Raw genomic sequence first — 13,644 nt, 5'->3', positions numbered from 1 at the left:
TGGGCAGCCCCGGGGCGCCAGAGGAAAGTTGTCCGCCTTACATTCGGTGTGGGCGGATCCCGCCTTGGTCCCTTCGGTCGCCGGGACCGAGGGAAGCGGCTTTGGTGGTGGGTGTTTGGCCGCTGAGCGTCTGGCTTCCCTCGGAGTTGGCGAAGCAACTTTTCTGTTTGCAAGGCGGGGAGGGGGCACACGTAGCCCTTGTGAGGAGCAGAGGGCCGGAGGGAGGGTTAGGAAATTTCAGCTTGATAACAGGGGTGAAAGCAGACCGTCATCTTTTTTTTTATTTTTTTTTTTTTTTTAATTCCTTGACGTTTCAAGAATGCTGCACTTTTTCTCACTTCCTGATTTCTAACCAGTGAAAAGGAAGAACACCTAAAAATGCGGCGCTTCATCTTCCAGTAAAACTTTGGACCTTACAGCGTGTGCGTGCTTTGAGACCTTGCAGAGCTGTCTCAAAAAGATCAGGGAAAGCTGCGCTTTGCATTCTTCCTATTTCCAGTATGTGTGCAAGTGTAAGGAGCAACACAGGGCATAATGCCATTTAAGAGCCATTACATCATATTTTTGCAAGTCAAGCCCAATTCAGTTTTAAAGGAACTCTGGCAGGCTCACACTTTACTTGTAATCCTACAAAAATCATTTGGACTGTTAGTTTTATGAGCTGAAAACACCAGTTTATATATTTATATACACAAAATCTTTTCTTTTTGGTCATTTAGAATAGAAACTTAACTTTTATCAGTTCTGCTATGTATGCCTTAAGAATCTGTGCTCCTCAGTCTATGGAATGAAAGTCTTACTGTCTGAATTCACATTTGAAAAATATTTTCTCATACCAGCTCGTTCTGTTGGAAACTGTAAAATTTGATAGAGTGATCCTGTTTAAATTAACAGCGTGTTTTGCTGAATAGAAAAGTGTAGCCCTTATTTTCCATGTATGCAAAGCATACTCATAGTTTGGTATGAAATTTCACATATCTTGAAGAACTCTTTATAGCCATATGACTGTCCCTTCATTTCAGGCAACTTGACAAGGCTATTCTTTTTCTACAAGTTGGCTTAAAGAAGAAAAAATGAATTATTTACTTGATTCCAGTAATACAATATGTATTGCGGATAATGTGAATTATGTAACTTTTTATAAGCAAATTTTGTAGTTATTTCTACATTTTTATTGTTGCTTTTCATCCCTTATGGATAAATGCCTCAGTTTTTATTAATGAGTATCTTTATCAAACAAGTCTTCCAGATACCAATTTGTTCTGTTTGTCACATACATGAGAGCAAAGTCTGAGGAAAATTACATGTTTTCCTTTTATAAGAACTCTTAATATTTTAGAATTTCTGGGATGCAGAATTCTCTCAGTGGAGTTAGGATACTGTGCTGAGAATTACTGTAGAGATAATTGGTTGCCTCTCTCACCTGTATGAATACTTTTGTTTTCATCTGGAAATTACGAACATCTTTTCTTATTCTCTTCTGCATGGAGTCAGTTTTGTACAATCATTGAGGTAACTGGGGTGCTTCTGAAGTTTGATGAAGTTCTTCAGTGTTTGCTGCATCTTACACTGCTGCTACTAGATGTTTTATATTACAGTTTATTTGTTTGTGGAAGGGTAGAATGTAGTGAAAATGGAGGAAAAGACATCAGTGATGACTTTGGTAGATAAAACTAGTATCTCAAAATTTCAACAGGTGTAAAATTTCAATAGTGCACATAGGTCCTGCTGTATCCAGAGGAAGCTTTTAAGGAAAAGGTGGAGGGAAGTTAAAGACAAGCTGTGATCTTGTATGCCAAGTGCTTGTGAAATTTTGCAGCACAGGGTCTATTCCTGCGGCCTTTTCCCCTCTTTCTTTGCTCTTGTTCATATTGCAATTGAGTGTTGTAGTTTCCCTCATATAGCAGGCAAATTTATATAGATTTTAGCAATAACCAAGGCAAAGGAAAATAATGATTGGGTAGAAGACGCTGTGACTACTTGTAACTGACACTCAGTTTCATGTCCCTTTTGGTTTCTTCATGTTTGCCTGAATCAGAAATGCCTCGTCTGCAATGCAGAGAAGATAACAGAAGGCATAAACCATACTGCGAGGCTGAGAGAAAAGTTTATCTTTGAATGAAACGTATCAATTATATGTCCTAAAACGTCAAATAAGTTTTGTTGAAGGAGCATAGTATAGTTGGGAAGCAGAGAATGGTGCAGGTATTTTGAATGATGTCGATATTTTTGATCTTCCTTAAAAGAAAACAACTGTAGCTACCAATTGAATGTTTGAAGGGCCATTACAGTAAAATATAGAGAATTGTGCTTTTTATCTTAAAGTGTATTTGGGTTTGTTTGGGCTACCATAAGCTCTGTCCACCCTGTGTTGTCATGTATGCATCTGTACTTTCTTCGGCTTTCTTAAGCACCGAGTTGAGCTTTTCTGTAATTTTTTGTGGTGTATTATGTCACTATTAGCGTGTCTTACATGGCTGTAATAGTGGAAATGTTAAGCTTCTGTCACATTAGACTCTCTGACTTTCTTTCTGTTCTCTGCTCCTAGAAGTCAATAAAGCCATGTTTCCTTCAGGTTATGGGAACAATCACCTCCTTATGTGGTAAAACAAGTGTGTCAGAAAAATAGTCTGATGGCTTTTCTGAAATGTAGAGAGGTTGACCAGACTCAGTAAGGATCGAGGCATTCATGACTTCCAAGAGATACTGATCATCATCATTGTCATGTTCTGCTGAGGTCCGTGGAAGGAGGGCGGTAGGGTAGAATCAGATGACTGGGAAATGGCTCCAGAACTGTTAGTGAAAAAAAAAACCAAAACAAAAACAACTTATGGGAGGAGCTTGTACTTGCAGTTTTGCACCAGCATTCTCGATGGAGTGCACCAGTGCTGGTGCAGAAGCAAGTAACTAGTGTACTCTAAGGACTGGTCACTTCAGAGGTGCAGATGCCATATGTGCTTGATGTTGCCAAGTTGGTTGTTGGGTGACTAGAGTAATTTCTGAAATAATTTTGTAGGATTTCCTGAAACAAAAATTGGGTTTGGGGAAGTTGCTTGCTTTGTTAAAAGCATGAGCTGTTGCATGTTTCCATAACACATTCTCTAAGGACTGGTAAAGTTAGGCAGTACCATACTTATTCCTGATACTGAAGTGACCAACAGACAGCAAGCAGAGATCAGCGAACACAAGCAAAGAAGCGTTCCAGTAGTGAGCAGTTGTATGAACTCGAAGAAACTACCATCTCATGCCTTTCTAGTCACACCATTACTAGTTTTTGTAGACGAAAGAAGTTAGAGGGTAAGGTGTTATGTTTCTTAGGACATGCTGAACCCACTTTCATGGCCCATGAAAATGTAACAGACAGACGTCAGGGAAGGAGTGTTTGATGGTACGGCTGGCAGTTGTGAGAAGAGACATAGCAGCAGTCTAGATGCTATTGTTAAAAGATTTGTCTGCAGTTGTTTTGTGGTATGCTTTAGACAATGCCTGAGTTACACCTGTTGAGTTTTCGTGTGGAGTGGATGTGATATACTGATGCGTTGTTGAGCAGGTTTGCACAACTATGTGGTTCCGTATTTGTGCTTATTCTGTGGATGTGGTATGAACAGATACCATGATTGTGCAGATGTTCTTTGAATAACTGATTAGATTTACCATGAAGCTTCCTGGATTAATTTTCTTATCAGCTCTCCAAGGAAGTTTGAAGCTTGAGTCTACAATTATATTAGAGTATTAAATTGTATTTGATTTTTTCATTTTTTGTTTTAGTTTGTGGGTAAAGGCCCTTGCCTTTATTACTTCATGCTTAATAGCTGTAGAAATTTTCACTTCATTTTACATAAAAGTTTAATAACCTCTTCCCTCAATGTTAATATGTATGAGTCTGCAATTATCTTGATAACAGCAGATGCTGCACAGCAATATATGAAGTGTATAGAACAGATGAAAGCAAAATGGTTGAAAATAACAACTGAAACAAAATAGCTTCCTCTTTTTTTCCAAGTGTACTATGATGTAAATACTGGACATGACAAAATAAGTTAACAGGGAACAGAAGATGAAGTGAAAAATTCACAGAACTCAGTTGACAGCCTTAGTGATACATCCTTTGTTACTGTTGTGTACAATTAATGTTTGCTTACCACCGTTTGTTTTCTGTTGCAAATGTGAAAGTGTGGTAAGAGTTGAAACTTGAAGTTTAGGTATTTGATATTTTTGGAGAAAGTCAACAATTTTCAAGCTTGCAGTCCCTTCTTCACTTCTGAAATAGTGTGTGGACCTGAGCTGATCATTATGAAGTTCTTGAGGCAGTGGTAGATCAGCAGACTTAACAGTCCTATTTCAGAAGAGGCTACGAAGGCAGTTGTAGTGGTAGAAATTAGTAGAAAAATTAATTGAAAAAAAAATTATCAGAATTTGCAGAGTACTACACAGAAACCAAATCTACTGCAGGAAATGATTGAACTGGAAATAATTGAAGGCTGGGAGAATATTTGGAAGAGGGGGACAAAATCATAGTTGTATATAATATATTTTAATATGTTATTTTGTATATATTTGCTCTGTTCTTTGCTGTCTCCCATTGGCCAGTTTGAGACAGGATTTAGATTCAGACTCATAGTGTAATTCGTTGTGTTTTTTCTTCCATACACCTTTTCCCATTTTGTTCAGGTTGGAAAAACACCTGTGATCTGTTTATTTATGCATTTATGCCAGTTGGTGAAATAAGATACTACTTCAACTTATAAACCTTGTCCTGCGTCTGTCCATGGACCATCATGGTAAAACACTACCTGACAGCAAGTACTGGAGGAATAGATCAAGCTGATAACAAACTTCATTGGTCACTGAATTGAAGCATGCACGGCAACACTCTGAAGAACAGTCAATTTGATTTGTAGATAAACATTATCCAATTTGCAGACTTTTGCAAAGCTTATTGACTGAAATTTATATTTGTATGTATCTCCGTAATGTAGGCATTTTCTAGTTGGATATTGGCTCAAGGTGGATTTGATTCATGGAATAAGAAAAGTATTTGTTCTTTTCTGGTTTTAAGTGAACAGTTTATTCTCTTTAGCACCAAGTAATTTTAATGGCTCATAAAACTTTATTTTTTTAAATTTTTTTTCCCCTAGAACTGAATTCCTACAAAAAATGGTGGTGCAGATCTGACCTGTGGTAATACCGTGAAGGAGTATGAATATTTCAGCAAACTGCCTCTTCAGTGGTTCCTCGTTAGCATCTGAAGTGCATGCTGCTGCTGTTAATGGAGATAAGAATACTCTCCAAAAGCTAATAGCAGGTAAATGTTTTCATTGTAGATGCATTTGGATGACTTCAGCGCTGAAGCCTTTTGATTTTGGCTTACCACTCTGATCTTTAAGATCGGTTTTCATTTCTTGATAATATGTATTTCTGGAATAAATGTAGTCCTGAAAACATGACTGATTTTTTTTTCCACTTTTTATTACCTGTTGCTTTTCATTGTTACTTCTGTGTGAAGCTGTTAAGTGATACAACCAGAAGAGTTATATAGGACTCTGGTTTCAGAGGATTTGAAATTCTGGACGAGTGCTTTGAGTTGAAATATTTTTACTGCAAATCCTTATTTTTAGAATTGCTTTTGTGGGAAATTTGATGAACTTGGTTTTACAGGTCATTTATTACATTTAATGAAGTCTCATCACTGTGTGGTGTTTGGGGACAAAATGAGTCAGCTCTGTTTGTTACTTTGATTATGATTACCTTTAATTGTTCTTGAGAAACGTTGTTAGTGTAATTTGAGAGTCTGGTCCCACTGAAGCTGAAGTAAAAAAAAATTCCCACCCATTAAAAAGCTGAGGATTTGTCTTCGCTCTTTGTCCAAGAACTCTGTGGCATTCTAGGTTAGTAGTTTTCAAAAGCAGTTTCTGAATTCCAAAGCCAATCTTACGTACGTTTGGAAGGCTGTCATATGATAAGTGAAGACTTAGATTTTTTTTTTTCAGAGTTTCTAATTAAATGCAATTCTAGGTACTGTAGAATTTTTATTTGCCAAGCTTTTCTTGACATCACATTCCTGGAGTTTGGCAAGGGTGAAGGACTGTGAAATAATAAGAAACTTAGTCTATATTTGTGCCATTAACTGTCAGTTTTAATGGGTGTAAAGGACTTAATGGTAATCACATTAAACCAACAGTCAAGGTTCTTTTACTGACCTATATTGAATACTAGATAGTTATATGGATCTATTGTCTAAGCTGTATAGAAAGCAGGAGAGGATTCTTCTTTACCAGATTTATCTAATTCTCTCAACAGACAATTAGAAGTGATTTGACTCAAACGGGAGAGAAAGTTTTGAAGTAATTTTATGGAAGTTCAACTGGTTGAAATAATTTTTGGTGGGCCTTCAACTTTATATTGTCCTATGATGACTGAAACATACACTGCTTGCATTTGATGGTATTTGTTCACTATTTTGTAGAACATTTATATAAGCAACGGATAAGCAACTGCAAAGTAGCTTTAAAAACCTAGGTTTTTAAAACAAACCTTCAGCCTGCATCTGGAGTGGGGAAAAAAGTCTGAGCTTTCAAATCAGAAACATCAGAAGCAACAACAAAGAGATTTTGCTAACTTCAGTGCGGTTTTGGTAATCTCACAGCCACTTTGTGTTTTGAAAACACAAAGTTACAAGTACTTCTGTGTTGTTGGTACACCTTGTCATATATACCACATTAGAACCAAGGAAATAACTGTTCTTTTAATGGTGATCGTGCAGCAACAAAATAGAAATTCTGTGTGTTATTTTTACATGAGAGAAAAAACTGCATAATCCTTGCAGCCTTTGCTATAATAGCAAAATTTGGCATTTCTACTTGGTCGTATTTTGACAGGATGTGACACAGACCTCGCTTTTGCCAGGACAGGACCAGAAAAAAAGTATTGCCTAGCAAAAGAAGTATGCATCAGAGTAGTATTTTTAGCTATTTACCAGGCTCTGCTGAAAATATAACTTGATGCAAGTAGTAAATTGAGCAATTGGTGTTAATCACTGAACTTCATGACTGTACTTAGCAGCAGCGTTGAATTCAGGACAGTATTCTGTGCGTGTGCTGGATTGCTTAACAGCATTTTCCTAACACAGCCAAGCTTTGCATCTTGATTACATAGCTAGCACTGTACACAGTAACATACAGTCAGACTTTCTCCTTTTACAGAGGGATTTTTACTCCTAAGTTCATTATTACTTTTCTCTTTGAGTTTTCCCTACTCAAGTTATTAACAGAGGAGGCACAGAAAGACTGGTTAAACAGTCATTAGAGCCTCCCTTCTAACCTGTTTGGTAATTCCTTTTTCCATCTGTAGCTCGATGGAGTGTGTATGGCCCTATAGAAATGTATACACTGTATTTGCAATTCCTTTTTCCATCTGTAGCTCGATGGAGTGTGTATGGCCTTATAGAAATGTATACACTGTATTTGCATACAGTTCATGAAGATGGACTCCTGTGTGTAATCTGCTGCCCAATAGCCCATGATTTTAAAGGAACAGGTGTTTGAAATAATACAGTGTGTTCTGAAGACTGTGTTCTTTTTGACATCCTGTGCCAGTAAGAAGCATAAATAGACAGAATTAAAGGCAAGTAGAAAAATTATGTAGAGACAGTGGGTTTTGGAATAGTGTCTCTTTATGCTAACCACTGCTGATACTTTACTGCAGGACTTTTTAAACAGCCTGTGGGTTAAATACCACAAAGTACAGACCATGCCGAGTGTTTATTGCATAGCCAATGCTCTTAACAAAGGTGTGCTAATTGTTTGCCTTTCGTGAGTTGCTTAGTACTGGATCGTATTGTTTTAGAATTGTATGATCTGAGGCTTTAGGGAATACTCAAAGTATTTTCTGTTTTATGCGACACTGAACATGTATTTAAAACAATTCTTCAGTATTAAAAACCATCTGTATGATTTTAATCCTAGGCAAAAAGGGAGCAAAAGTTAATTTTGTGTTTGCAGGATCATTCTACATTTGATGCATTTATGCAGAGTTTTGGGAAGATGCATCTAATTGTTTTAGTTGTGTTCGTAATAACACAGTAATGTGTATAATGTTATATTAGAATTTATATTGAGGTGTCTGTGCAGTCCAACTTCTTATTCTCAAGCCCTTATCATGTATTGCTTGCATACAAATGCTTCTAAATCTCTGATGCAACGTTTCATTGTGAATGTTAACTATAAATTGTAGATTGCGAATTTGTGGTTACATGTTTTTGTTTGATTTTCCTCTCTGCTTCTCTCTACCACATTCTGCATTATGGGAGATTGAATTTAGATCACATATTACAAAAGGCAAGAGCCTTGCAAGAGGCAAGAGATGGTATGTCTTGTAATATTTGAGCAGAGATCATGTTCTCCTCCTGCCTTTTCTCCTCTTCTGGTTTGAAAAATGCGTAGAAATGTTAGAGTGTGATGTGATTGCTTGCATAGTCTCTGTGGAAGTGGTGAGTTTAATTTTGGAATTGGGCCACTTTATTTTGTGGTATTCGAGACCTCCGTTGGCAACAGGCTTATGGAATGTGTAATGTCGTGGGGTGAGGATGCTGATTTTGAAAGGGGAGGGATCAAACAAACTTCATTTCTCAGGTAGGTGTGTGGAAGAGAATTTAATTTTTTCACTGCATATTTTAGATGCACAAATATGTGAATGTTTCGAAGGCTACATGTGCTTTCTTGGTTGCAGAAACTAATAATTAATTGCAACTGTGAAGTCCACCAGGTGTTGTGGTTAGTGAATTTCATCAGCTTAGTCTGCTTTAGCACCTGCTGGGGATATGGTAACTCCTAGTCCTTGTTCTGTCTCCTAGCGTGAGCATAGAGACACCCTCTCAGGATTTTAACCATTCTAAGGGCCTTACAGAGCTTTTTCTGAGTAAAGAAAACAATAAGAAGCCTACTGCTAGCTGAATGTACTTTCTTTACGTTAAAAAACAGTGCAGCAGCTTCAGGCAAATTACTGGCATCAAGTTTTGAAGGTCTTGCTCATTTTTCACTCAGATGGCATGCAACCCTGGAAACTCTTTGTGATCAGCTAGATCACTCTTTGGGAGCTGTCAATGAAAATAGTTGTCTGTTGCTCTACTTAACTGAGTTGTACTTGAGCTTTCAACCATTTTTGCTCATTTTGACCTTACCCTTTAGTTTCCACATTCTATTTTCACTCTGACATTACGTAACAGAAAGGGAACTTGGAATTTGAGGGAGAGGGACTAGTTCAGCACGCTGCTGGTTTAAGAATGAATGTTATAAGAGCATAAGCTGTGTGCATGTGTCTTACTGGGAGAAATGCATGTTTGCATATTTCTTTTTAGAAATATATGTGATTGTGTAAGTCTCATCAGCTTCAACAAATTTGAGACTATTTTAACACTGAACAATGAAATACGGTTTAGGGATGTCTGAATTATCAGGCTGAACTAATAATGGAAGAGCTCCTGAATGTCCTTAGCTAATCAGAGAACCTGGCTTTTTGGCTGGGAGCAGTGATGTGTTAAATTATGGTTTAAACATCAGTATCTGTATGTTGCTTCCCAGGGCTGGATGGTTGTTCATAACTGGCTTTGTTTCTGTACGACACTCTGTAGAATGGGAAAAATATTTGTTGTTATGATAAAATATTGAGATGCCATGGCTTCACAATATCACAGAATCACAGAATGTACATATAACTTCTTAAATACTTTTTTCCTAACAATAGAGAAAAAAATTATCTTGAGACTGCATCTGATTTGCAATGAAATTTTAGTACTGTGAAATGAAAGTCTAGCAAATGTTTTTGGAAGTTCTGGAAAATAAAAAGGTTTTGATTCCTGTTTAACATATATGTTATGTTTTGAATTATTTCCTAATGGCCATGGAATTAATTAAACAAGTGACATAACTTTTTTACATGTACAGCTTTTTAATGTGTTTGGTAAATATTACAACTTGTCATTTTGAGCAGAAGTAAGGAATTATAGTCTCCAGTAAGGAAAATAAGATAACAAATGAATATTTAAACAGAATACATGAGCTTTTTTCCTCAGTGTTGATAAAAGTAGAATTGTAAAACAGTATAGTGTTTGCAAAAATTACATTACTTATTTTTTCACATCAAAATGTAATCACGTTTAACAAGACATAAATAATAATAGTCAAAAGCTGTGTCAGTTGAAATGTCTTTAAACTCCCCTTTAGAAACGTTGCAAAATATTTTTTTAAGTCTTAAAAATTACTTTTAGAAATACGACCTTAAAATTAAGGTTTTTTGATATCTGTTTTTTAGTATGAAGAATAATGAATAAGATACATCCATATTTTACCTTCTCCCATTCTAAGCAAAGTTCAGACCAGATTCTTACACAGCTTTTATGCAAATGCACACAGGAAAAAAGTTACCTATGTAAATTTACAAATGTAATTTCCTGTTGTTTGGTTTATTATTTGATTTTTCTTCTATATAGAAGTGTACTTTGGTCATTTATTTATTGAAAAAATCCAAGATTTATCTATTATGCTCATTATGAGAAGGCTTCTAAAGGAAAACATGAGGAACAGCCAGTAGTGGTATGTGCAGTTCACAGTGGCTTATCTACAGAAGGTGGAGTCATAGCTATTCTGCACCTTCATTTATGCAGTCATAGAGTAGGAAAAGATAGAATCCTATTCAAACTGACTGAAGTTGCATGAAAATCCAAAGCAAACATGCATTTTTCTATGTATGTGGAAGTCTAAAAAAATTGGTTAGAAAAACTAGGTTGTAATGTTTTAAATGAGACTTTATATCATATGCTGGGGATGTCAAATTTGTGGAAAGAAAGGTGTTGATGTGGACAATGTTTTGTTTTTTTTTCTGTGAACTTTTTGGTCTTTTATATCCGTGGAAGCCATGTGTGTGGAGAAGTGGTGATACACATTTAAAAGCCAAAGCAGAGAACAAGTAAAGTGATGGATTCAAATGAAATTAACAAGTGACCATGGAAATCAAGCATTAACACCAAAAAACCCACCTTCAGGACTGCGTTTACAGCTCTAAATCAGATAGTTGTTGTCATCTGGAAGATGTGGGTTCCATATTAACATATTCTGTTGTATCTTTGAGCATATTTTCATTCTTGTGTGTATATAGTTTGACATCTTCACTGTTACTGCTACTATTCTTTTTTTTTTTTTTTCATTAAACTGCTTCAAGTTTTTTGGTTTGGTTTTTTTTTTTTTTCTTCCCTGGTTCTCCTGTTATCCTCCCCTGGGAGGGTGGTGTGGGAATCGCAGAGAGCATCTGTCCAAGTTTAGTGGCCGGCCCAGCCTTAACCTTTGACAAGTATACACAGATAAGCAACAGCAGCTGGCTGTGGTTGTGTAGGACATTAAAATGAAAACACTTGCTATGAAGAGTCTAAAGATCAGTCTAAAGAGTAAACTTGCTTGCAGTGTGAAGTGAGTGCAAAGGCACTTAATGAAAGAAAAACTCTAGAAAGGTCAAAGGTAAGCGAGCATGGCCGAACAAAAGTGTGAAGGTGGATATTAAAAAGCAAGAAGGTGTTATTCAGAAAATATAAACATAACCTGTGTCTGAGCAAGGTAGATTGAGGTCAGCAACAGACTTGCAGGAAAAAAAAGTAAAAAAAAGAAATATCAGCATTCACAGATTTCAGAAAGGTTCCGAAGCTCTTTTTTTTTTTTTTTTTGGCGGAGCGGAAAGTGCTTCCTTGATGGAAATCACAATTTCTAAGCAAGAGGTATTATAGAATGCATCTTGAAAATGACATAGTATTTACTCAACAGTTTTAAAGGAACTCATAAATGGAGCGAGCAAGCAAATACTTATTCTAACTGGAACTAACCTGCTTAACAGTGCTTTTTGCAAGAGTCTTGGTTGTCAGGGAACGAATTTTAATTAATAGTATTTCCCTTGATTCATGTTTAGTCTGCTTGACTCTTCTGCTCGATCAATCAAGGGAAATTATTAAGAGCACAATTACTGGACATGTAGATAAGTATAATATGCTGGGAGAGAGTGAAGATTATGTTTGTAAAGGAGAAGCATGCCTCTGCTGAAGTTCTTTTGAAGCATCAACAACCATGGAAACAAGGGAATATTTAAAAAGAAGAATTAATTTACCTGTTAAAATGCCATGTTCCTTGAGTAATTGTAGACAGGATTGCTACATGGGAGATATATTTACAAGTTGGAATGTGTAGGGTAGTTTATACCCTTGAATTTATAGGTGCTAGTTTCTGTGCGGTGAGATAATAGAAAAACAAAACTTTATAGTGAAAGGTGCGTACTACTTGCTTTGGTTTTATTTGTTGCTGTGAATAGGAATATGATGTTGTGATTTATATTTTTTATAGGAACCCCGACTTCTCATTTAACTTCATTGCTACCTTACTGGTGTTATCAGTACAAGAAAGCCCAAGAAGTATTTTAGTAGTTTCCGTATCATAAGGCACTATGAAGTAAATGATGGTATTGATGTAATACTAACATGTTTATGCTTTTTAAATAACCATTGCTGTGAGTAGACTTCAAAGCTTCTTTTAGTTACAGTGTTTAAAGGTTTCAGAATGACTATTTGGTTTGTGTGCTCTTGATATTTTTTTAAACTAATCTTTGCAGCCAAGATCTATATAACTGTTTTAAAACTATTTATAATTATGCCGTTGCAGAATGTGACTGGTGGTAGGTGTATTTGTTTAACTAAGGTTTTCTGAGTGTGCTTTTTTTCTTTAAATTTATTTTGCAATGTCCTATAAATGTCAGTGAAAATAATATAAAAATAGTAACTTCCAGTTTATCTTACATTCCATTACTTTGATCACCCTGTTCATTTATAATAAGATACTCTTTTAAAAAAAGTAATACTCTTAGTTAGACACTCACAGACTTACCTGGTTTATGTGATTTATTTTTTTTTTTGTACTTTTTTATTTTAGGAAACTCTGAGCTGAAAGACAAAGAGGACCAGTTTGGAAGAACTCCACTTATGTACTGTGTATTGGCTGACAGGCTGGAGTGTGCAGAGGCATTGCTGAAGGCTGGAGCTGACGTTAACAGAGCTGATTGTAGCCGAAGAACTGCTCTCCATCTTGCTGCGCAGAAGGTAATTACATTACAAGTACGCAGCCATTGTATAAACTTGTGGCATTCACAACAGGTAGAAGGACGTTTTCTTGTATTGAGTAAGCATCATGTATCTTTAGAGGATTTTGCAGTTTAGAGACAAATAACGCCATGGATATTTTAAAAACTTGGCCCATCCCAAAGTAAATCTTCGGAGAGTTATTTTTCTTTTTTGAGTGTCTTTACTGAGTGTACTTGTAGCTGTCTGCAGAGACAGTGTAATTCATTGCTATTTTAAGAACTTGTGCTTTCTAGGAGAAATAAGCCTTGGCTGTTTTGGGATAGACAGTTCCAAGTAAAGACTGAATTTTGTACACTCTAGTACTCCTTAGGATGTTAGCATTCATTTCAGTGGATATAAGGCAGTATGCTGTTAATTACTAAATGCTGTGGCTTAGAATTTCAAGATAGGGAATACTAAATCATTTCTAAGACCAGGAGGGAAATGCGCTATTGTCTGTTTTTCCTTCTAAAATTTCAGTCTTTGATGATGTCCAA

The 13,644-nt window shown here is 36.3% G+C and overlaps 1 protein-coding gene across 1 annotated transcript in view; it reads left to right on the top strand.

Annotated features, from left to right (window-relative positions):
• Positions 1 to 5,199: 5,199 nt before the first annotated feature.
• The window catches only part of LOC104280753 (inversin-like), a gene marked incomplete at its 3' end in the record, with an annotated part of 11,883 nt that continues 3,438 nt past the window's right edge, over positions 5,200 to 13,644 (top strand). Inside the window, exons 1-2 of the mRNA XM_009878502.1 lie at positions 5,200 to 5,305; positions 12,960 to 13,126. Coding sequence (XP_009876804.1) covers positions 5,200 to 5,305; positions 12,960 to 13,126 — 273 coding nt within the window. The remainder of the gene's footprint in view (positions 5,306 to 12,959; positions 13,127 to 13,644) is intronic.

This window comes from Apaloderma vittatum, unplaced genomic scaffold (genome assembly GCF_000703405.1).
Source record: "Apaloderma vittatum isolate BGI_N311 unplaced genomic scaffold, ASM70340v1 scaffold14021, whole genome shotgun sequence".
NCBI lineage: Eukaryota > Metazoa > Chordata > Aves > Trogoniformes > Trogonidae > Apaloderma > Apaloderma vittatum.
The sequence above is the reverse complement of the archived record's forward strand: the minus strand, read 5'-3'. Positions and strand labels throughout refer to the sequence as shown.